This window comes from Mesocricetus auratus, unplaced genomic scaffold (genome assembly GCF_017639785.1).
Source record: "Mesocricetus auratus isolate SY011 unplaced genomic scaffold, BCM_Maur_2.0 Super-Scaffold_100011, whole genome shotgun sequence".
Classification (NCBI taxonomy): Eukaryota; Metazoa; Chordata; class Mammalia; order Rodentia; family Cricetidae; genus Mesocricetus; species Mesocricetus auratus.
This window is the reverse complement of record NW_024429195.1, coordinates 1,385,155-1,410,685: the sequence shown is the minus strand read 5'-3', so window position 1 is coordinate 1,410,685 and position 25,531 is coordinate 1,385,155. Positions and strand designations below refer to the sequence as shown.

Below are 25,531 nucleotides of genomic sequence, written 5' to 3'. Positions count from 1 at the left end.
CATCCCTCTGTCTTGCTCAGTGTGGTGTTGTGGTGGTTTCTTCTATCTTCTCTAGTTGGCACCGAGGGCTGAGCCCTCAAAGGAAGACTGACCATTAAGAAGGCCCCTAAAATAAAGCTGTGTGATCCAGTTACCCCACTCAGGGGAAGCTAAGTCAGCATACTTCAGAGATATTATACAGCCATGCTCATTACCGCACTGTTCCCAACAACCAAGCTGCGGAACCCGCCTCGATAATCTTGAATGAATGGATGAAGAAATGTGCTATCTGTGCACAGGGGAGTTTTGTTCAGGCATAAATGAGTTATTCCATCCTCAGAAAAGTAGGTGGGGCTGAAGAGAGTCATGCTGAGAGAAGTAAGTCAGACTTAGGGAAATGAACATTTAATGTTTCCTCTCTTACATACATTATGATGAATTTGTGAATACGCATTATGTATTTGACATTCAGGTAGAAGGGGAAGAAGAGATGTAAAGAGAAGGAGAAGGGAGAACGAGAGAAGGGTAATGGGAGAAAACGGATAGTATATTGCTTATCTTCTGTCACATACAGAGTCTAGCTTTAACAAACCTCTGTGCAAACACCCACACCCATATACCCATGCAAAGGAGAACTATTAGCACCAGGAGGGGGAAGATCAACAAAGCCAGAGGAGGTGATGGGAGGTAAGATGAGTCAGCATGAGCAAACTACAATGATGTGCATGTCTGAAAATGTCATGATAAGACCCATTGTTTTGTATACCAACTAAACACAGTTAATTAAAAACCCAAATAAAACATTAGATTGTGTTTTTCAGACGGTCTTGCTATGTAACCCAGGCTAGCCTCCAATGCATGGTCCTCCTTCTTCAGTCTTGCAAGTGCTGGGACCTTTTTTACCTTCGTATTTCAAAAACAAATCAACTTTCTTTGATGGCTATGCTGCCACTGACGGGGTCCACACACTTGTTATCACCCATCTGTTTGTCAGTGATTATTGAGCATGACCGTGTGCTAGGCCTGGATTAGTACACGGTTCCTCTTTCACTTTACTGTATGTCGTCAATGTGCCACCTACAATGCATACATGTAGTAGGTAGAAGACAGAAAAAGCACAGGGAAGGAGGATTTGTTCTGCCTTAAAATAGAGAGGGGCATGTGTGGGGTTGGTGGTGATGCTGCTGCAGTATAGAAACTAGAAGTCCACATGTGAGGAGGAAAGGAAAAGAATTTCAAGATGACAAATCATCTGGGCTTATGATTACGTGTTTGCGTCATCATTGATAATTCAGAGTACCCGAGCAACAAGCTGGCTTCAATTTTTATGTAATCAACACGCAGACAATAGTCACCGACAGGGTAAATATGAGCTGTGAAGTTGTGTGCAACAGTGTCGTGCTGTTTTGGGGATGCTAGTAATATTTTTCATATAAGCCCACACTCAATCATGTATGGTAGGAGGAAAGATCTAAGACAACCCCAACCATTGCTTATGTCCAAGGCAGATTCTTTATGTTTGAAGTTCTATGAAAGTGACATGGAAACTAAATGGAAAAGTTCACTATTAGTGGACTCACAAGCTATTTGTGGGCTATGTGTTGGGTTCTCTAGGGTCCTTTAGCCCATATTTGTGTTGGCATTTGGCACAGAAGGGCATCTAGACCACAAGAATGGTATGTACTGAAGGGGAGCCACACCATAGTCCCCATTGCCTTTAGTGTCTGGAGATAATGCCATCATCAAGGAGGCCATTTACACACTGATTTTTATTTAGACTCCCTTCCATTTGTTTGTGTGAAGAAAGGGCAGCATGCTGTCATCCAGCAAATATTTAAAATCAGTTCTACAGAAGACTCATGATAGAACACTATTCAAAAAGAATTCCTCCACTTTCTTTTAGAATCCATGGAGACCTCCTACTGACAACCACATTCAAACTCTAAATATCAAATGACTCAGGCAGTGACTACATTGGGGATTACTCAGATTTATAGAAGGCTCGCTTGCCAAAATCCAGAGTCGTTCCTTCCTTCATTCTCTCACCCTTTTGTAGGTTACAAGAACGAGGTCACCCCACATGTGCTTCAGTCAGCAAGAGTGAAAGTCATGACCTACTTCTCCTTAAAAAATGTGGCAGGCTAGAAGTCCCGATGAGTCCCAGGGCAGCTCTCTGACTTCTTTTTACTGTCACAAGCCTTGCAGTTCCAAGACTCACAGGCAGCTGATAGGGAGGCTATGCATGGGTTTCCAGAAATTAGCTATGTTCGGCTAAATTGTCTTACCCAATCTCTATTCTCTCATTCACGTGGAGTAATGGGATCTGCACTAAATTTCACCAGATAGGTCTTGGAGGGTTTTTTTGAGTTATTTCTGGGATTTTGAAATCATCTGCTTTGTACCTTTGCAAAATGACTATTGGAACTGAATCAGCAATTGGACTGGAAACAGTTTCTATTGCAATCACTGGCTATACTGTGTAATGATCATCCACTTATTACCATATCAAAGTTCCCGCTCTTGTAAAATAAATCAAAGAGGCAGATCACATCTAAACAATTAAACTTCCCTTTCATCTTTACAACACACTGAACATTATGGAATGATTTTCGTTGAAGTTTCTAAAATTTCGTGTTTTTAACTTGCACTGGCCCCAGAGGTTGAAATTTCAATTTATGAAATTAGCTTGTCTTGAAGAGAGTGCTAGTCTCACCAGTGGATACCTGTACAATCTTGGAGGAAAATGCTGAATCTGCACTTTCTTTTTCTTCCCTTCTTTCTCTCTTTCTTTTTTGTAAAATGGAGTCAGTAATGACAATAAAAGAAGAAAAGCACACGCACAGCATGCAGGAACACATGATAAATTGTCATGATCTAAGGGCCTCTCTACAACTCTAGCATTTAGTTTTTTTTTCTGATTCATTTTAAATTAATGGTCTTGAGCACTAGATATTAGACTCCAGTGAGGAGCTGTGTGATGATGAAAGAGATGGGAAGAGAGTGATGAGAATTTTACATGGGTAGGGAAGTATGTGAAGGGACGACACAAGCCAGTTGGGACTGTTGACTTCTGAAGGACACCTAGAGCCTTAGTCTGAACATTCTTATTTTTTCTCCTCTTTTTTAAAATTAAAATTAGAAAAAGTCTTGTTTTACATATATGTCAAACCCAGTTCCCTCTTCCGCATCCTCCCATGCCCCCATCAACCCACCTATTTCATCCCCTTTCTGCTTCAGGGAGGGTGAGGCCTTCCATGGGGGATCCTCAAAGTCTGTCACATCGTTTGGAGAAGTGCCTAGGCCCTCCCCCTTTGTGTAGGCTGAGAAAGTATCCCTTTATGCGGAATGCACTCCCAAAGTCCATTTGTACATTAGGGATAAATACTGATCCACTACCAGAGGCCCCATAGACTGTCCAGGTCTCTTAACTGACACCCATGTTCATGGGGTCTAGGTAGGTACTATGCTGGTTTCCCAGCTATCAATCTAGGATTCATGAGCTCCCCCTTGTTCAGGTCAGCTGTTTCTTTGGGTTTCTCCAGCCTGGTCTTGACCCCTTTGTTCATCACTCCTCCCTCTCTGCAACTGGATTCCAGGAATTCTGCTCCATGTTTAGCTGTGGGTGTCTGCTTTTGCTTTCATCAGCTACTGGATGGAGGCTCTAGGATGGAATATAAGGTAGTCATCAATCTCATTATCAGGAAAGGGTATTTAAGGTAGCCTCCCTACTATTACTTAGATTGTTAGTTGGGGTCAACCATGTAGATCTCTGGACATTTCCCTACTGCCAGATTTCTCTTTAAACCTATAATGGCTCCCTCTATTATGGTATTTCTTTTCGTGCTCTCCTCTATTCTTCCCCTGACTCAATCTTCCTGCTCCCTCATGTCCTCCTCTTTCTTCCTCTTCTCCCCTTCTCTTTCTCCTAACTCCCTCTCCCCTTCCTCCCCATGCTCCCAATTTGCTCTGGAGACCTTCTTCCTTTCCCCTTCTCTGGGAGACCATGTATGTCTCTCTTAGGGTCCTCCTTGTTTCCTAGCTTCTCTGGTGGTGTGGATTGTAGGCTGGTAATCCTTTGCTCTATGTCTAAAATCCATAAATGAGTGAGGACATACCATGTTTGTCTTTTTGTAACTGGGTTACCTCACTCAGGATCGTTTCTTCTACTTCCCTCTATTTGTTTTTTTCCACTGAGTAGTACTCCATTTTACTACTCAGTACCACATTTTCTCTATCCGTTCTTCAATTGAGGGACATCTAGGTTGCTTCCAGGTTCTGACTATTACAAATAATGCTACAATGAACATGGTTTTGACCAAATGTCCTTGTTGAATTAATGTGCGTCCTTTGGGATATAAGAGTGGATCTTATATGGGACTGATTCCCATTTTCCTGAGGAACCACCATACTGATTTCCAAACTGGCTGTATGAGTTTGTATCCCACCAGCAGTGGAGTAGTGTTCCCCTTTCTCCACATCCTCTCCAACATAAACTGTCATTGGTGTTTTTTATTTTAGTCATCTGACAGGAGCAAGATGGTATCCCATAGTTGTTTTGATTTGCATTTCCCTGATGACTAAGGATGTTGAGCACTTTCTTAAGTGTCTTTCAGGCATCCTCTATTGAGAATTCTCTATTTAGTTCTGTACCCCACTTTTTAATCTGATTATTTGGTGTTTTGGTGACTAGCTTCTTGAATTCTTTGTATATTTTGGATATCAGCCCTCTGTATATAGTAGGGCTATTGATTTTTTAGAGTTAATCTTGTATCCTGCCATTTTGCCAAAGGTGTTTGTCAACTGTAGGAGTTCCCTGGTAGAGGTTTTGGGTCACTTATGTAATCATATCATCTGCAAAACGTGAAAGTTTGACTTCTTCCTTTCCAGTTTGTATCCTCTTGATCTCCTTTTGTTATTTTTTCTTTCTTCCTTTTTTAATTTAAGTTAGAAACAAGCTTGCTTCACATGTCAATCCCAGCTCCCTCTCCCTCCTCTCCTCCCCCACTCCCCAGCAGCTCCCCCAGTCTCCCACCCAACTCCACTCTGATCTCCAGGGAGTGTGAAGCCCTCCACAGAGGATCTACAGAGTCTGTCATTTCATCCAGGGCAGGACCTAGGCCCTCCCCCAAGAGTCCAGGCTGAGAGAGCATCCCTCATTGTGAGACGGGCAGCCAAAGTCCATTTGTATGCCAGGGATAAATACTACCCAAGGCCCCATTGATTACCTAGGCCTCCTCACTGACACCCACATTCAGGGGGTCTGTTCACCCAGCCATCAGTCTGGGAGTCCAAGAGCTCCCCCTTGTTCAGGTCAACTGCTTCTGTGGGTTAAACCAGCTCAGTCTTAACCCCTTTGCTCATCAGTTCTCCCATCCTTTTGTTGTCTTATTGCTCTAGCTAAAACTTGAAGTACAATATTGAGGAGATATGGAGAGGGTGGACAGCCTTGTCTTGTTCCTGATTTTAGAGGAACTATGTTGAGTTTCTCTTCATTTAGTTTGATGTTGGCTGTTGGTTTGCTATATATTGCTTTCGTTATGTTTAGGTATGTTCCTGTTATCCCTGATCTGCCCAAGACCTTTACTGTGAAGGGGTGTTGGATTATGTCAAAGGCTTTTTCAGTATCTAGTGAGATGATCATGTGGTTTTTCTTTGTCAGTTTGTTTTTTATTGGTGGATTTTTGTATGTTGAACCATCCCTGCATCCCTGGTATGAAGCCTACTTGATCATGGTGGATGATTTTTCTTATGTGTTCTTGGATTCAATTTGCCAGTATTTTATTATTTTTGCATCAGTGTTCATGAGAGATATTGGTCTTCAGTTCTTTTTCTTAGTTGTGTCTTTGTGTGGCTTGGTTACCAAGGTAATTGTAGCCTCGTAAAAAGAGTTTGGCAATGTCCGTTTTGCTTCTATTATGTGGAACAATTTGAGGAGTACTGGTATTAGCTCTTCTTTGAATTTCTGGTAGACTTCTACACTGAAACCATCTGTCCTTGGGCTTTTTTTTTTTGGTTGGGAGACTTTTGATGAATGATTCTATTTCATTAGAGGTTGTAGATCTATTTAAATTGCTGCCTGTTCTTGATTTAATTTTGGTAAGTGATATCTATCTAGAAAATTGTCCATTTCCTTTAGGCTTTTGAATTTTGTTGAGTATAGGATTCCAAAGTATGACCTGACGATTCTCTGAATTTCCTCATTGTCCATTATTATGTCCCCCCTTTCATTTCTGATTTTGTTAATTAGCATGCCTTTGGTTAGTTTGGATAAAGGTTTGTTTATCTTGTTGGTTTTCTTGAAGAACCAACTCTTTATTTCATTGATTCTTTGTCATGTTTTCCTAGTTTCTACTTTATTGATTTCAGCCCTCAATTTGATCATTTCCTGGCATCTAGTCCTGGTGTGAGTTTTCTTCTTTTTGTTGTAGAGCTTTCAGTTGTGCTGTTAATTCTCTAGTGTGACTATTCTGCAGTTTCTTCATGTGGACACTTAGTGCTATGAACTTTCCTCATAGCACTGCTTTCAAAGTATCCCATAAGTTTGGATATGTTGTGTCTTCATTCTCATGGAATTCTAGGAACTCTTTAATTTCTTTTTTTTATGAGACAGGGGTTCTCTGTATTGTTTTGGAGGCTGTCGGTCCAGCCCAGCCTCGAACTCACAGAGATCTGCCTGCCTCTGCCTCCCAAGTGCTTTAATTTCTTTTTTTTATTTCTTCCTCAGGAATGGTGCAATTGTGCATTGTTCAATTTCCATGAGTTTGTAGAGTTTTGGCAGTTTGTGTTGTTGTTGAATTCTAATTTTGAAGCATGGTGGTCTGATAAGACACAGGGTTATTTCAATTTTTTTTTGTACCTGTTGAGGTTTGATATGTTGCTGAGTATGTGGTCGACTTTAGAGAAAGTTCCATGTGGCACTGAGAGGAAGGTATACTCTTTTGTGTTTGGATAGAATGTTCTATAGATGTCTGTTAAACTCAATTGGGTCATAACTTCTGTTAGTTCCTTTGTTTCTTTGTTAAGTTTGTGTCTGGTGGGTGGTCTTGTCTAGTGGTGAGAGTGAGGTGTTATAAAGTCTCCCACTATAACTGTTTGAGGTTTTATGTGTGATTTGAGTTTTAGTAATATTTCTTCTTCTTCTTTTTTTTTTTGGTTTTACGAGACAGGATTTCTCTGTATTGTTTTGGAGGCTGTCAGTCCAGCCCAGCCTTGAACTCACAGAGATCCGCCTGCCTCTGCCTCCCGAGTGCTGGGATTAAAGGCGTGCGTCACCAACACCTGGCTGAGTAATGTTTCTTCTACGAATGTGGATGCCTTTGTATTTGGGGCAAAGGTGATCAGAATTGAGCCTTCATTCTGATGGATCTTTCCTGTGATGCATATGAAATGACCTTCTTCATCTATTTTGATTGACTTTAGTTTGAAGTCTAATTTGTTAGATATTATGATTGCTATACCAGCTTGTTTCTTGGATCCATTTGATTGGAAAATCTTTTCCAAACCCTTAAATCTGAGGTAATACCTGTCCTTGAAATTGAGGTGTGTTTCTTGCATGCATCAGGATTTATTCTGTTGTTGTATCCTTTCTGTTAGCCTGTGTCTTTTTATAGGTGAGTTAAGACATTAATATTGATGGACATTAATGACCATTGATTGTTAATTCCTGTTTGTTTTGGATTTGTTGTTGGTGATGGTATTGTGTGTGGATTCCCCCCTCCCCTTTTTCTTTTGGCTGTTGGTAAAGTGGGGTTATCTATTGCCTCTTTTTTTTTGTGTGAGTGTAGTTAACTTCCTTGGGTTGGAGTTTTCCTTCCAGTACTTTCTGTAGGCTGGATTTGTGGATATGTATTGTTTAAATCTGGTTTTGTCATGGTTTATCTTGTTTTCTCCATCTATAGTGATTGAAAGCTTTGCTGGGTATAGTAGTCTGGGCTGGCATCTGCAGTCTCTTAGTGTTGGTGGAATATCTATGCAGGACCTTCTGAGTTTCAGAATTTCCATGGAGAATTCTGGTGTAATTCTGATAGGTTAGCCTTTATATGTTACTTGGCCTTTTTCCTTTGCTCCTCTTAATAGTCTTTCTTTATTCTATATGTTTGCTGTTTTGATTATTATGTGGCAAGGGGCCTTTTTTGTGGTCCAGTCTATTTGATGTTCTGTAAACTTCTTTTAATTTTATTGGCATGTCTTTCTTTAGGTTGGGAAAGTTTTCTTCTATGATTTTGTTGAATATGTTTTCTGCACCTTTGAGTTGGGTTTCTTCACCTTCTTCTATACTTATTATTCTTAGGTTTGGTCCTTTCACTGTGTCCCATATTTCCTGGATATTTTGTGTTAGCGATTTGTTGGACTTAAGATTTTTTTTTTTGGTCAATGAATCTATTTCTCCCAGTGTATCTTCAACACTTGAGATTTTCTTTTCCATCTCTTGTATTCTGTTGGTAATGGTTGCATCTGTAGTTCCTGATTGTTTACCCATCTTCTATTTCCAGCATTCCTTCAGACTGTTTTTTTATTGTCTGTATTTCAGCTTTCAAGCCTTGCACTGTTTGAATTATTTCCTTTATTTGTTTGGTTGTGTTTTCTTGGCTTTCCTTATTTTCTTTAAGAGATTTGTTTCTTTCTTGCAATTTTTGGTTTGCATTTTCCTCCATTTCTTGAATTTTTTGTCTTTTCTTCCATTTCTTTAATGGGTTTTCTCATTTTCTCTTTGAGTGTCTCTATCATCTTCATAAAGTTCTTTTTAGGATCATTCTCTTCTGCTTCATCAGTGTTGGGATGTTAAGGTCTTGCTGGTGTGGCGTCCCTAGGCTCTGGTGGCTTCATATTGTTCTTCTGTTGTTGAATGTGTTCTTATATTGTCTTCTTCCCATCCCTTCTTCCAGTGGGTGCCAATGGAGTCTCTCCCTTTTTTGGTGGGTAGGGTTCCAAGGTTTTCTTCCAGTGGGTGCAAGCAGGTCCAATACTCTGATGGCTCTCCTCTTCCCATGGGTGGAGGCTGTAATAGCACCATGACTGCAGACTCTGGATGGCCTGGTCCACTGACAGGTTCCCCTGTGCACAGTCCCCAGGCCTCAGGAGGCTCTGAGTAGGGCTCTGGAAGGTGGGCTGGAAACAGGTCCATGTTTACCTCCTCTTGTGGATAGAGGTTGGACTAGCAACAGGACATTGGCAGTCTCTGGATGGTCTGGTCTGCTGGGATGGGTTTCCCATGCACAGTTCCCAGACCTCAGGAGGCTCCGAGCCTAGTCTGAACATCCTAAGAAATATTCTATATTTCTGAATTTCTTTCCTGACGTGTAATTGCCTTGTGATTTGTTACCCATGGATAGTAGTTAAAAAAAATCTGAACACAGACTATATGAGAACAGCTATTACATCATTGGTTAGTCCCTGTGGTTGGGGGTATCAGTCCATTCTGTCCTTCCTGTTAGAGATCCACACTACTTTCGAGTCATCCTCTCACAGATGGCAGGCCATCTGACCCAATTCAAGCACAGGTAGAGATCAGGGTTGTGCACAGTACACAGCTGGGCAAAATACAGCCCAGTGTGAGGCTGGCTGTTTGGTTGCTATGTGATGAGTTCTCTTATGGAGGAAACAGGCCCAAACATCTTTTACTAGGTTCATAATGCCCTAACAATGGTATAGTGATGTGTATTTGATATGGTTAACACATTGTCATGGGCTTGGAGCATCACATTTTAATGTTTTTTTTTAAAAAAGATTTATTCATTTTGTATACAGTGTTCTGCCTGCATATATGCCTGCATGTCAGAAGAAGGCACCAGATCTCATTATAGATGGTTGTGAGCCACCATGTGGTTGCTAGGAATTGAACTGAAGACCTCTGGAAGAGCTGCCATTGTCCTTAACCTCTGAGCCATCTCTCCAGCCCCATAACATTTTAATATTAAGGAATACTTGATTTGGCCATTTTTTTGTTATTGTTTTTTTTCAGACAGGGTTTCTTTGTGTAGCCCTGGCTGTCCTGGAACTCCCTTTGTAGACCAGGTTGACCTCCAACTCACAGAGACCTACCTGCCTCTGACTCCTGAGTGCTAGCGTTAAAGCTGTGTGCCAACAGGCCTGGTAATTTGGCCATTTTTGGATATCATATACACATTCACTCATTCAATAAGTACTTATTGTATGCTAAAGAATGTCTGAAGACCAATGCAAGACTTTTTTCATAGACATCTCTGTTACTAATTGGACTGTGAATCCCTTCTAAAGCAGGACTACATCTTCTTCATCTTTCTGTCTCCAGGCATCCTATAGAAGGCACCCAGCCCATGCAAAAGGCACACACCCACCGCACGTGTGAAAAACAGGCTGTAACCAGGTCAACTGTTTATGCCTGTGGCCCAGATATTCATTTGTAGGTCTTAGTCAACTTTCATGTTAGAATTTAAGCACAACGAGAATGCAAATGCCTTCTCCCTGAAGAATACGTTTGACTGCAGGATGATGCTAGACCTTTTGCTTAGATTAAATATATAATTCATATGCCTATATAAAAAGAAGATGAAATCAACAAACAGAAACTCTGCAGGGACTCGCCAGTTTCTGAGTGTGAAAATAGCAATTTAAAAGAGGACTCCTCTCTGTCTCAGATCCTCTTTCAGGCAGCCCAAGGAAACGAGGAAAGAAATCCAAACACATAGAAGGTTTTAGGGCTGAACATTCTGATTCAGTATGTTCTGCTATGAAGTATTTGGCCTTGTTGGAGCGTTTCCTGCTCCTTTGTGTTCCCAGTCTGTGCTTCATGGTGAGAAAAACAAATAAGTTGGCAATGTGCAAAATGTTCTTTTCAAGTGTGTGGCAGCGGATTTGGGAAAACACATATTAAAGGGGCATCTTGTAATGTTAGCCCTTTTCCAGAGGCCTCTCTCAGTCAGTTTGGTCCCATATTTATCGTATTAAGGACCTAGCTTACTGGGAGCGAACACTCTGAAGACCCTCTCAGAGCCACCTAAGATAAGTACCTTATTTCACCATGCTCTCAAAGGAAATCTCTTTTCTGCTCTGTCTTTTTGCATGTGTGTGGTAAAGTTCTAATTGGACAGTTTTATGACAGAGGCATACAATCTCCCAATTTCTTATTTGCTTGAATGAACTTTTTACAAGCTGAGGTGTTCACCGTGGCATGGGCTTATTCCAGACTCTGTAGTCAGCGCACAGTCTGTGCCTCACAAAGGCTGGCATCCCCCACTGCCAGCTCCTACCTTTATCCGTGGGGTAATGCGTTTTAATTGCTACCTCTCTGAGAGCCCTTACATCTCCGTCTGGTCAAATAGATAATTTTTTTTTAAAGATTCAGCTCTAAGGTCTTGACAGTTAACAAGAGGATAGACTCGCCACAAAAGGCAATCTTTAAGATCATAAAGAACCCTCAAATTGGAGCAGAAGGTGCAGGAAACAGTGCGTTCACCTCAATATTGTTGCATTGACTGAAGGAAAGCAGGCACCTGCCCCATTGAGCATGGAGCTGTGCTCAGATTCACTAACAGTTACTTTTTAGCAAGGTTGGTAGACGAAATTCCTTGGGCGGCAGAAAAGGCAAGGGATGGTGAATGGTGAACTTGGTTAGCAACTGGTTGCTGCCAATTAGCAGTGTACAGGACTTGTTCATCAAGCAAGCACCATAAGGAATAACTACAAGACAATATGGACTGGGTGTTCAGTCCCTCAATTAGTGTGGCCTCAGCTCTTTGAGGCTCTGGAACACAGCTGGGCAGAATGCTTCCCCTAACCTTCAGAGTCATTTGGGTGAAATGGTTACTTTCATAATAAATTGTCTCTTTGTCCCTCCCTCCCTCCCTCCCTCCCTCCCTCCCTCCCTCCCTTCTTCCGTTCCTCCCTCCTTTCCTCCATCCCTCCCATCACTAGTCCTCCTTAAATACCGGAGATTGAACTTAGGACTTCATACTTGCTCTGCAAGCACTCTAACACAAATCCATCCCGATCTTGCTCTCTCTCGATAACCACAAACAGGTTAAAGGCTCTTCTCTCTCCTTTCTGTATCTCTCCCCTTCCAGCATCTGTTTTGCACAACCATCCCAGTGAGAAGCCTTTCTTAGTATGAGGCAGAGATCAGGCATGGCTCTGTGAAACAGTGCAGCGGCGGGGTGGGGGGCATTTATCAAGAAGAAGGCCAATTAGAGCCCCTGGGCTCACAGACCCCTGTGCATCTGAATGTGCACAGCTGTTTCTTCATAACAAGGGGCGGGGCTACTCACCGGTTGCCTTTTCAGGGTTGTTGCACATGAAGCATTGCCATGCCCCTGCTGTTTCGCTGAATCCAAACACATCAAAGAACCTCACTTCTTCCAGATGGAGCTGAACCTGGTCCAGGTCCTGTTTCAGGAACACAAAGAAGCACAAAGCAATGAGCACGCCTGCCTGCTCCAGCGCTCCTGACGCCAGGAGAAGGGGATGTGGAGTTGGAATGGCCGATGCTCACTAGCAGTGCCGGAACCAAGACGGCATTGAAAGAGGCTTTTCTTGGCCCAGCCTTGGAAAATAGTGCTTAGCGCACACTCTTCCATGGGATGGCTCTTCACTGTAGAGTGAGGGAACATAGCCTCAGGCCCAAGGCTTGGGGTGCAGGGAGAGACAGCAGAACTTGAGGTGGCTCAAAATTTTACTGCATGTGAAGCATCTCCAACGTTTCCATAAAGAAAGAAAGGCGCTGAGTGGCACTGTGGTTGAAGGAGATGCTGCTGGAGGAATGGCTCTATCTATGTCTGTCTGTCTATCTATCTATCTATCTATCATCTATATCTATCATGTATATATGTATCTATTGTCTGTATCTATCTATCATTTATTTATCTATTATCTACATCTATCTATTATCTATCTAATTTGTTTGTTTTATTTTTTGAGACAGTGTTTCTCTGTGTAGCCCTGGCTGTCCTGGAACTCACTTTGTAGACCAGGGTAGCCTCAAACTCACAGAGATCCACCTGCCTCTGCCTCCAAATGCTGGGATTAAAGGCGTGTGCACCACCATTACCTGGCTGAATAGCTTTATATTTAAATTGCATTTAAAACCAAGAACTAATTATTCATACCTAAAATACCATTTTAATAAGGTCACCTTTTTATTTTTTATTTTTATTTTTTTATTTTTTTTGGTTTATGAGACAGGGTTTCTTTGTATTGTTTTGGAGGCTATTGGTCCAGCCTGGCCTCGAACTCACAGAGATCCGCCTGATTCTGCCTCCTGAGTGCTGGGATTAAAGGTGTGTGCCACCACCGCCCGGCTAAGGTCACCTTTTTAGAGAGTGATGGAAAATACAGGGATGGGCTCATATGTCCTCACCTCCAGTACTGTTTAGCCTTATGATTTATCTTAGATCTGTATGCAGACATTGTCTTCTATCCCACAATACTGCAATGTTGGTTTTAGTGGGAAATCATCTCTGAAATTGTTTATTAGTAAACTAACCATTTTTTTGAGTAGATGAGTGGACTTTGACACACTAAGATGACTCACTTTTAGATGGCCTGTGACACCCTGCCCGTGCACACTTCTTTAGGAGGCAGAGATGATAAATGGTTCTTTAGACTGTAAGTAGATGGAAAACCATTAGCTTAATGAAAAGAAATTTCTTTACTGTCATGCAGAGGCTGTCTGGTTATGTAACTAACTTGTATCCAGTATTATCAGGCATCAGGACTGCACTCTTGAGAGCACAAGAAGGACTTGTGTTCTTGCTAGCCTAGCTTGTATGCACCCCTTCAGCGTACTCTGTGTGTGAGCACTGGTGTGCTGTGGCTTCACTTGCTTGCCTTTGGGTCTGAGCTTTCGTCTTTCCTACATGCAGTAATAACTCTTAGCATCTGGAAAGGCCAAGTGAGGCTTGGGGTGTTTGTATGGCTTCTGATGGACCAGAGTAGAGAAAGGGCAATGGGTTAATGCAGATCCTACCCCAGGGCAACTGGTTCTCCATTTGTAAACACAGATGAGCAGCATGCTAGACTCTGAGCCTTTTGAGACCTGAACTCAATCTGCTTTGATAACAGCTGCATCCCGAGTGCCTAGTATAGCCCTGGGAATGGAGTAGCATCATTGGTTTGTAGACCCAGTACAAACCCGTTTGCCAAAGAACTATATGCAAAGCGTAAAGGCAATTAAGAATTCTTTTTAGAGAATATTCATGCTCTCCAGAAGATAAGCATAGTGAGGACAGGAATGTTTGTCTGTTGCATTGGATGTTTGAAACCTCAGCCTCTGAAAGTGCTTGCCACAAAATGAGCATTATAGAAACCCTTCTAATGAAAACCATAGATCAGGCCTTTCAGCGTCTTTATTAAGACAACTGTGCTTTACAGTCTTGGATTAGACATTTTTGAGGTTTACTATGCTGGATACAGTATTTTGTATCTTTAACGTTAGAGGCATTCCAATAGTTCCTGCATATGTGTGTGTGCGCACACACATACTCATGAATGGATGTTGTTTTAACAAAATGATTTAGAATGTGTTTATTAGAAAAAAGATTGTTTTTTAAAAAAAAGAATGTTCCTCAAGATAAAGACCAAAGAAGCACCTGGGAGCTTTGTATGTTTCAAAGGATAAAATCCATATTAAAATTTATGGGGAGAAAGCAGATGTTCATAAATATCTGTTTCAAAACTGCAAGGTCTCTGAAGTCTGTCCGTGGCCATCGGCATGCAGATCAGTCTTTGTCTCTCACACAATTAGAGATCAGTTCTTCATCCCCCAGCAAACACTACTAGCAAACAAAGTGCTTAAATAACACGTAGAGCTTCCTTTATTTTTCCTGTTCTGAGACCAGATGTCCCAGGTTGTTGCCTATAATCCACACTTGCCTTGGCAAAAAGTTACTTGAGAAGTTTAAGACAGATGGTGGGCTGCATCCCAGTGCTTGAGTTCTGAAGCCAAGAGCAGGTTTAGCCCTTCGGAGGATTGAGGTGTTATGCAAAGGGATTGGAGTGGGGGAGATAGATGGTAGTTTTAAATAGACAGACGAAGCACATGTAATTTCAAATATCTGTGGAAAACCAAAGTAAGCCACCAAACAAGCAAGTGTAGTCTACCAGTGATAACTTTTGGGATTTGTATTTCTTAAATGTGCTTTGGGTCATTTTTTTAACTTATCTTTACCCTTGTGAGTCCTCAATTTTGCCCTAGAAATGACACATGGCCATACCTCCTTCCCCTTTCTTCCCTGCTTTCATTTTCTTCAAAACAAGAGAACTTGTTTTGAAAATTAGTTTAGAAAATTACAAACTTCCTTTCATATATCTAAACTACAGAAGAATTATAAAATAGTCCATATCTAATTCTCCATCCCTCTCTGGGTATTTCAGTTCTGATGGGATTGTGGCAGATGGGCCCTCAGATGACCTACCAACAATTTTCATTTCTCAGTGTTTAGCTGCTTGTATACTCCTTTGCCCTTGAGTATTGGAGGTTTCTAGGTCTTTTTAGATGGGGGCAAAGATGACAGAATATCAGTTTCATAACACACACACACACACACACACACACACACACCTTACATACATAAGATCCGTCTTGCTAGCAGATACCTACAATGAAAGGCTTTCCTACTGGCTTTGAAAAAGCAAGAAACTTGAGGAAAGAATGAGTAGCTTCTAGTAGGTAGCAAGAGATCAAGAACTGGGCTTGTCCATCAACAATAAGTGTTTTTTGCCAACACTCTGGTCTTTTGACTATTTTCAAAGAAAGATGGTCCTACTCAGAAAAGTCAGTCTCCCAGGTACCCTTCAAATTAGGTCTCAGTAAAACCTAAGCAACAATGAGCTCACATTGCTTATGCAGACTTAGGAAAGAGTTACATAATAATACCAGTAAACATGTTCTAAGAAGGATTTCTCTAGCAAGTAGCACCCAATTAAAAAGGCTAAGAAATCACTCGAGGAAAGATGGTCTTGTAAAACAGTTGTTTAGATGTTTGTCACCAAGTTTAGAAAAAAGTAATTAATGAAATGAAGAATCTGGAAAACCATAAGGAAGTCTCTTGTAAATTCACGTAGGGAAAAATAAACCAGGCAGCAGGGAAAGATGAGCAGACATTTACAACATTATTTCATTATATTCTGCAAAACTCTGTGTGTGTGTGTGTGTGTGTGTGTGTGTGTGGTGTGTAAATGGGGGCAACAGGTAGCTCAGCAGGCAGACACTTGAGTAAAGAGGCTTTCCACCAAGCTTGATGACCCGGATTTAACTCCTGGAATCCATGGTGGAAAAAGATAACCAACGCCTCAAATTGTTCCCTGACTTCCACGTGTGCTCATGACGTTCATGTCATGCCCTCCTCTAAGTACATAAATGAATGTGGTATTTGTTTTAAAGTGTGCAGTGGGCTCTGGAACTCAAACCATGGTCTGTGTGCTGAGAGGGAACTGTGAAGAGTCTTCTAGAAATCAGCCAAAGCATACATCTGGAAGAGCTTCGGCTTCTGGCACATTTAAATTCTGTTCCAAAGCTCTCCGTGCACAGAAAGAAAACATGGGCTTGCCTTGTGTGTTGTGTGTGTTTCTGGCTCCAGGACTTCTAGCCCAAAAGCCCAAGTATCTTATAATAAATAGAAATGAAAAATTTCAAGAAGTCGCTATTGTTCTTGCACATTAATAAGGACTCCATGCCTTAATTATTTCCTGAGTGCACACCCTAATTATATGCAGTCCCAGTTGTGAAATGAATTTACTGAGGGAATATAATCAGCAATTCATCTGTCATTGGTCAGGCACGATGGGAAGGAACACTATGTTGAGTGCACAGATTAACAAGAGACTTTAAAGAATGTGCCCCCCTCCCCAACTTAATCTTTCCATTCTTTTAGCTACTGAGAAACACCGCTGCTGAATTCAATTAATAAGACACAGTGTCAGAGCAGCTGGTGTGCCGGAGACTATGGATGAAGGCATGGAGGCGGCGTAGCTCTGCAGTCCCTAGAAGTGGGAGAGGATCCTGGAAGATGTCTCCCCACTGCTTGTGGTAAGCAGCTTACTACATGAGCTACTTAACTGTGTGGCTTTGAACCCTCCACCAAACAAAACCTCCTTCACAGGAAGACAGGCTTGAATGCTCTTTTGTCATTTTTGGAAATACGATGAATAGTGATTTGTCTGTAGAATACTTCAATGAATTGTTGTTTTACTACTTGAGGTACATAGATCTTATTTCTAAGGTATATCAATGGCAACATTTGGACTTCCTATTTTCATGTTTGCTTGAGTATACTCATTAAAGATGTACAAAGTACTTTTTCCTGTTTTCCAAGAAGTGGGTCTTGTAATGCTACCCAGGCTGACCTCAAACTCCTGCGCTCTAGAAATTCCGCCTTCTTAGCTAGGACTTCAGGTGCAAGATACTTTATTCATCTAGAGAACATCTCTTTGAATTTCTAACCTGGGAGGTGAGGATTAGCTCATTGGCCGAGTACTTGCCTATCATGTGCAATGCTTTGAGCTTAATCTCCAGCAATGCAAATACAATAGCGTGCAAACACTACAGTACAATACACCCACATCTCTATGAGTATCATAGGAACTGCTTTTACTTAACAAGTATTTAGAATAAAATCAGTAAGTGAAGACATGTAGGAGTCTGAATTCGTTGGTGTGGCATGCTGGCTATTTCCCCAAATCACTAGTACTCAGCTGGATTCAACATCAGGAATCTCAGGAGACCTGTTATAAGCATTGTATTCTGCAGCTCTCATCTGTGACAGCCTGACATAAGTCTGTGGTCAGGTCTGGGAACACTGTGCTTTTCAACAAGCTTTCCAAGTTATTCCGATGTATACTCCCTGGAAAACTCTACACCTTTGGGAACACATATGGAGATGGCTGACCTGTGTCTGTAAATTGGTATTTGAAGAATTTGTCAATTTCCTGGTACATCTGCTCATACTTCTTCCCCGCAGTATCTGGTTTCATGTGACAAAGTATGTAGTCCGTTCACAAAAGCGCAATTTTCATATTTAAAAACCAGAACATGTCATTATTCCCAATCTTTCAATATGGGAGGGAGATGAGCTGCACAAATCATTGGGCCTCGTTCCGGCTTTGGTAAATGTTTCAGTGCTTGGGGAAGAAGGAGAACACCAGGTAGGAGACAGAAGCTTAGCACTGGCAGCATGGAGTCAGTCTGGACATGCAGGTAGGATTCGGTATTTCAGTCTTCAACATGGGTGCCACATGTGAGTCAGGTCCCACTGGCTCCCATTTTTGTAGCCTAAATTAATGAGGGAAGTCTAGGCGCGCATAACTAATGAGGTCCTCGTGGCAGCTTCTCACTGTCAATAGAGACCCCAGACAAGACTCAAGGTCTTTGTGCCCTTCAGGATTCTGTGTCTGGCAGATGAGGGCAGTTGTGGCCGGATCAGGATTCCCACATTTGGTTCATGGTAGAGGGGGTTTTGGAGGACATCTTTATGCAAGAACCAATAAAGATGGTATAATATGATGCAGGGGGAGGAGACTGTCTCAATTTGACATGCTAGGTTTTGTTGACTCCCCATGGGAGGCTGGCCTGTTTCTGAGGCGTGGATGGGGGTGTGGGGTGCAGGGGGCGCATAGAAAGAAGGATGAGTAGGGAACAGAAGGGGAGGAGGGAGGGGAAACTGTGGCTGATATGCGAAATAAATAAAAAATTTGAAATTAAAAATGATGGTATAATATTTGGTTTTATTCAGAAGACAAACCTGCACATTCACCTAAAGATACGTCCAAAAAGGTTAATAACATACGGTTTGAAACAATAAAAAAGTTTATGGAAAAGGTCACAGAAGAGTGTGGGACCAAGGGGAAAATGAAGGTAGCAATTTGGGTCATACTACACAGGCTTCATCCGTACTTGATAAACATGTTTCTTTTTTTTTCTTATGTGTCCTAGGCTGACCTTGAACTTGATATGTTGCTGAGGAGCATCTGGGACCTCTGATACTCATGTCCCTGTCTTCCAGGTGCTGGCGTGACAGATGTGTGCCATTATGTCTAGGTTTTATATGGTGCTGCGAGTGGAACCCAGAACTTTTGTGCATGCTAAGGGAGTCCTCTGCCAATGGAGATACCTCCCCAGCTCCATGCATCACTTCTTCATAGATCAAAAGTATTTTAAATTCTGTATGGTTAAAACCAGAAAAACACCAAGAAAGCTTTGACATGGTTATTGTAGTGCCACGCAGTAAAATATTATATTTTTAGGAATTATATCCAGCACTTACGTTCTCTTTTTGTGTTGAAAAACAAAGAATTTCTATTCTATTCTTCTAATTGATAGCTGTCACTAGCACTTACCAGGTATGCATTGAGCATCAACTGTGAGGCACAAGACAGGCCTTTTTTTTTTTTTTTTTGGTTTTACGATACAGGGTTTCTCTTGTGATCTTCCATCACAAGGGAAGTCAGGGCAGGAACCTGAAGGAAGGAAATGAAGTAGAAGCCATGCTGCCTTGTTCACCCTGGCTCATGCTAAGCCAGATTTCATTTTTTTTTTTTTTTTTTTTTTTTACGAGACAGGGTTTCTCTGTATTGTTTTGGAGGCTGTCAGTCCAGCCCGGCCTCAAACTCACAGAGATCCGCCTGCCTCTGCCTCCCGAGCGCTGGGATTAAAGGCATGCGCCACCACTGCCCGGCTAAGCCAGATTTCTTATGCAAACTTGGACCACCTGGCCAGGGGTGGCACCACTCACAGTAGGATAGGCTTTCCTACCATCAGTCAACACTTAAGACAGTTTTTCATGATATGGGTCACAGGCCAACACAACCACGACCTGAGCAATTCCTCCACTGAGACTCCCTCTTCCTAGGTGACTCTTCCATGCATTAAGGACACCTGCTGAACAACATAGTTTTGGTGCTGTGGAATTTTCCATTCTCTAGACCATGGCGCAGCCGTTACCATCCTGAAATCAGAGCAGGTGTGAGTACCTGCACAAAATCTTCACCTGAGACTCTAGCCACTCATTCCCTCACTCTGGTGGCCTTCCTCATTCCCCCAACTGCATATAATCCTGCCCCAGCTATGACTCTCAGGAGGTACTGAAGTATAGAGAGATGGATGAGTAACTGAAAGGGGGCTCTACGAAGCTTTATGGAGGCCATCGCCAGCCAGTGCAGTGGGTAGGACTTAGTGGAGGTCATCGCCAGTGCGATGGGTAGGTCTTTCTGGTCACACATGCTCTTGTAAGTAACCTCAGACCTGTGCTCTTATATGTAAACCCATTATGCTTACTGGTTCCACTTGCTGCACTTGGATGGAGTTCTTTAGTGTATTGGTGTTGTACCCGGGGTGTGTGGAAGTTTGTTCACCTCTCCCCAGGACAGCTGTGCACAGCTGGCTGCTGTCTATCCTGATGTCTTCTGGCTGACTGCCAGTTGCTGAGCAGCACAAGAGAGTGTCTTTCCATAGATCACCTTAAATTCAGAATTTGAATTACAGTTTCTCTTCAAGGCCTGTTAGTTTTTATGATGCCAAGCAAGGCAGGTCAGGGACACATACTGAACACACCTTTAAAATATTCCTGTGTCTTTTTTTTTTATTTCAGCCAAAATTTGGGAGGAAACTCTGCATGCTCAGAGACATTCATATCCTCCATCTTCCTGACGCAGTTGAGCATGGTCCAAGTGTTCCCGAGCAGCTTTTTAACCTTTGACCATGCGTGCATGACCTTGAGCTAAGCATGCTCAAAAATGTGTTTGCCGCCTGCCCTTTAACTGTGCCTTTAAACTGAGCATGCTCAGGAACATGCACACCCGCAATGTGCTTTCCTAAGAATACTTGTGCACTCAGTGCATTTGGTTAAACTCTCACATCACCAAAAGTTTGAGTGATTTGAAGTCAATTTGGTTTTGTAAAACGAGGTTTATTTATATAAGATATTTCCCCTTTGATTTCTATCTTGAGACCTGTTGGGGAAGTACTGTGCATTTGTCAATAAAGAATAAAGCACTGTCTGGCAAATAGGGAATCTAGATAGGAGGGACTAGGAGTCCAGAAGGACTCTTGGAAGGAGAAACACAAGAGAGTCAACATGTAACGCCATGGAGGTAGGAGCCAGGAACTATTCTCCGGTAAGAGACATACTTAGATTAACAATTATGGGGTAATTACTTAAAGCAGAGCTAGCCAGTAAGAGACAAGCAAGGCCAACAGCTTCATAATTAATACAGCGTCTTGTGTGTTTATTTGGGACTGATGCGGCTCTAGAACCAGGCTGGCGGGAAGGCCCCTATCAAAAGAAAAAGCTGCCCTTAACAGAGACCAATATTCTTGAAGAAAATATGTGTCAATGCTTAGTAGTACTTTTGGTTTTACCACTGGTGTTATACTGTAGACTTCGTTCTAGGGATACGGCTTGGTGGGTAGAGTATGAGGAGCTGAGTGTGGATCCTAAGGAACTCATATAAAAGCAAGCAAAATGCTGCATGTCTGTTTACCCGGAGCTGAAGGGTTGGAACAAGTAGATGACCTAGGATGATCTCTGGCAAACCTTTCTAGCTGAAACAGTGAAACTAGGATCAGTGAGACATCTTGTATACAAATAATAATAGTGATGGTGATGTGGTGATAATAATAATGCGGAGAGTGATGGAGGACAGTGGCTTGTCCATATGTGTAAGCATGGGTGACTGTACCCTTTACATGCATGAACATGCGTGTATACACACACACACACACACACACACACACACACACAAGTAACCCTCTCCATAGTGCCATGTCCATTAGCCACATTTCAAACACTTTCCTTGGTAACGGGTACCAAGGGATATATAGCCTTTGTGCTCACATGAAACACAAAACAAAAAATATCCTCACCTGTCTCTTTGTGGTATGAGCAGGGACATTTTCCCCAGAAAGAAATTTCCTGGGGAACAATTTCCCCAGAAAGAAATTCCTGAGTCATACGGTGCTCATGTTGCACTGTCGAGATTTGTGTGTGTGTGTGTGTGTGTGTGTGTGTGTGTGCGCGCGCGTGTGTGTGTGTGTGTGTGTGTGTGTGTACCCATGCACGTGCGTTTTGTGTGTATGCAGAGTTAGGGCTTTCTGAGAAATTTTTAGTGAATGGTGGGACCTAATTCATGGCTGACTAGAAAGTGAGATACTATCCAGTGTGATTTATTTTCTTAGAAGTGTTTATGATTCAGTGTGGGGATGAGATCAAAGATTCTGGGGAAGTCCATGTCTGTGTGGGTATCCAGTGGAGACTTTGGTCTCATCTTTCCAAAGGGCAAAAGTAGAAATATTCCAAAGGGCAAAATTAAAGCCCAGGCCTCTCTACAAGGAGCATAGCTTATTTCTTCCCTCTTTTCAGAAGGTGAGGAGGAGGATGCTACCCCTCCCCTACATAAATGACCAGACTCATCTTTGCAGGGCTCTTTGCCTGAGGTATAGACCCAATAATGTGTTAGATGACATCTGGTTCTCATTGTGTTGCTTCAGAGCTAACAACAGAAGCCAAAGGGAACTGGCAAGGCTATTTGCTCTCAGAAAATAATAATCTGCTCAACCCCAGAAACTTGCTTTCATGAGATATTAAACATTTTGTATCGCGCATATCCTCAATGTCGTTGAGTTCGGCCGGTGTGCTTTCCTGAATGACCTTCAAGTTCACATTTCCACAAGCTGAACAGCAGGGTTTCTTTTTCCACTTCTCAGTGGGAAAACCTTTCTAGGCTCAGAGTTCTCTGGGAAAATTAGAGTGGGGGTTTTTTCTTGTGTCTGAATAGGCTTTGGGGGACTACCAAGGTCCTGATTGTATCAGGTGCTTGCAACAGTTTGCAATGACTTCTTAGGTGGTTGTTTCTTAAAAGCCAGTCACACTTCTACAGAGAATGTTTTGTTCTCCCTCCTGACTGCCTCTTGATGGAGACGTGTTCCGGGTTCTGGGAATCAGAGCAACCATTTTTGGGAGTCATTTATTTAAATATGCCAACGTATGTCAATGTCTGAGTAACATCTAACTTTAAGAATTGCTTTGTTGCTGCGCAGTGATGACACACACCTTTAATGCCAGCAGTTGGGAGGCAGAGGTAGATGGATCTCTGAGTTCGAGGCCAATCTGGTCTACAAAGCAAGTTCCAGAACAGCCAGGTCTACATAGAGAAATCCTGTCTCAAAAACCAAAACAAGACAAAATTAAAAAAAATTATTTTGTTGCTGTGTTAACTACTTGAAGTAGTAAAAAAGAAGATAAAACTGATTCTAGTGTGTGGGAGAGATGGGTCAGCCGTAAATTGCTGCTTGCTCTTCCAGAGGACCAGAGGCTGGTTCCCAGCACTCACATTGGTCACTCTCTTCTGGCCTCCACTGGCACCTGTACACATGTGGTATGCTTTTATGAACACACACACACACACACACACACACACACACACACACATGACCACAACGAGGAAGAGACAGACAGAGAGACCTTAAAAACAAGATGAAACCCAACTTGCTTTCAGTGCTGATAGCACCCCTACAAACACGGGGGAACACTCCGAAGACCTTCCTGGCTTTCTGCAAGAAATGTTCCAAACACAACCCACAAGTGTCTCTGCATGTCCAAGGAAAGCCGAATTACGACGGAAGCAGAGTGGCCTCAGTGGGCAGGCTGAGTCCACGTCCACGGGAAGAGGGAAGTCACAGAGCCGTGTGTGGAGCCTTGTGTGTGGAGCTCACGTGCAGATCGAAGAGGACACTGGCTATGCAGAGGCAGGAGCATTGTGAACTGGGAGGTAATAAGAAGAGAAAGGGCCCCCATGTTCCTTGGACAGAAGGTCTTGTATCCGTGCCGCTGGAATTTTAAATGTCTTCATCTAGTCATTCAACGGACGCAGCTCAGAGTTAAGCATTGCCGAAGTAACGGCGGTTGAGGTAGATGCCATCAGCAGGACAATTACTCAGTGCGTGGGGATACAGCAAACTGGACTATTTACACAATGGGAGCTCATATGGAGGCTAAAATGAGGTGATCGACATTCATAAATATACCCGAACCATGGCTATTATTATTATGTGTGCATGATGTGTGTGCATATTTATTGAATGACACAGGGATTACTTCACATAGGGCTTTTGGGGAGATGCACATGACATGTTGCGTGCAGTATAAAGGACAGATTTGGAACAAGAAGGCCAGAGTTCACGCTCCTGCCATTCACTAGCATTCCGGGGGAAAACATGCTCACTTCCTCTAGGTTTCCAATGTGCTGCTCCAATTGCAAAATACTGTGACCCCTGAACTTCAGGGGAGGAGCTGTCACAGCCTTCATGGGTAATTACACGACTTCGAAAACTGCAGAGAGATAATAAAAGCAGTAAAAAGGGCATTTAAAAACGAAGCCAAGCCTCTCCTCACATATATAAAACATAATGCTTCGGATCTCTGAACTAAGTAAGTATATGCAAATTTTCCTGAAATGAACGGCTTTGCATCAGAAACACGGATTGTTAGGTGCCTGAGGAACATATTTAATTTTCTGAAAACAGGACACACTTATCTGCCTGTTTTTGTTAGCTGGTTGTCAAATCTGGGAGCGGCGGATGTAATGGGACGCCATCATAGAAGGATGTGGAGGCAACAGGAATGTTTCCAGGGGCAGTAACGACGTGCACGTGCTTGACGGGGCCATAATGAGGCGGAGAAATAGAGAGGGCGCGCACGGAGACACACATCGGCAGTGATGGAATGAGATGCATAAATGGATGAGCGTGATGATAAAGGCATGGGGGCACGATGTGATTTGCAAATGGGAGCTTTAAATGGGGAGGGTGGGGATGGCAACCCGCGACGAGAAGCAGAGGGAAAGAATGCCGCGTTGTGTGTGAATGGAGGGACCTAATCGTGTGTGCGCGCGTGCGTGAGACGAAGAAGGTAATGAGATAAAAATGGGACGGGATAATGAAGTTCACAGATGGAGGGGTGTAATGAGCTGTGTGGAAAGGGAGGAATGACAACAGGCATAAAAAGGAAGGGCTTAATACCAAGAAGAAAGAAATGGGCATAGAGAGATGTGAGGACTGAAACGAGGTGCCGAGAAAAGCGAATCCGGCGAAGGGATGGAAATAACAAGATGAGCCAATTAGCACTCTAATGAGATACCGACATGAAAGTGTGCAGTGAGGTGTGTCCATTTAGGGAATAATTAGAAACCCACATAGGATAGCAGTGAAGGATCAGGTTCTGGTGGGATGCAGATCAGAGAATTCAGCTCTTACTAAGGCAGTGAAAACTGGAAAAAAAAATCTAGAAGAGGCCACAAACGGTATTTAAATCAGAAAAGAGATGACAAAGCAAGGTCTGTGATGTGAAGACCCTGCTGTGTACAGAGTCCTACTCCGTGCCAGGGACTCCACTCAGTTTTTAAGAGACTCCATGGGTTTAATGCACGTACCATCCTAAGAAGCCTGTGAGGGAAAGGCCCACTTCTAGATTGAATAAAATGAACTGCAGTTTGGGGAAACCATCTGCCCCGCACATTAACACATGGCTTACTACAGTCTTTGCCTCCATGTTGGTGTTTTGGAAGATCTCTGACCTGTCATTATCAGAAT

At 42.6% G+C, this 25,531-nt stretch overlaps 1 protein-coding gene across 2 annotated transcripts in view; it reads right to left on the bottom strand.

Annotated features, from left to right (window-relative positions):
- Veph1 (ventricular zone expressed PH domain containing 1) overlaps positions 1 to 25,531 on the bottom strand; it is a 198,950-nt gene that overhangs the window by 25,700 nt on the left and 147,719 nt on the right. Inside the window, exon 12 of one of the 2 annotated variants that reach the window (XM_040754329.1) lies at positions 12,222 to 12,339. In XM_040754329.1, coding sequence (XP_040610263.1) covers positions 12,222 to 12,339 — 118 coding nt within the window. Of the gene's footprint in view, positions 1 to 12,221; positions 12,340 to 23,667; positions 24,273 to 25,531 lie in introns of those variants that run through there. The other variant, XM_040754330.1, reaches the window with a different exon arrangement.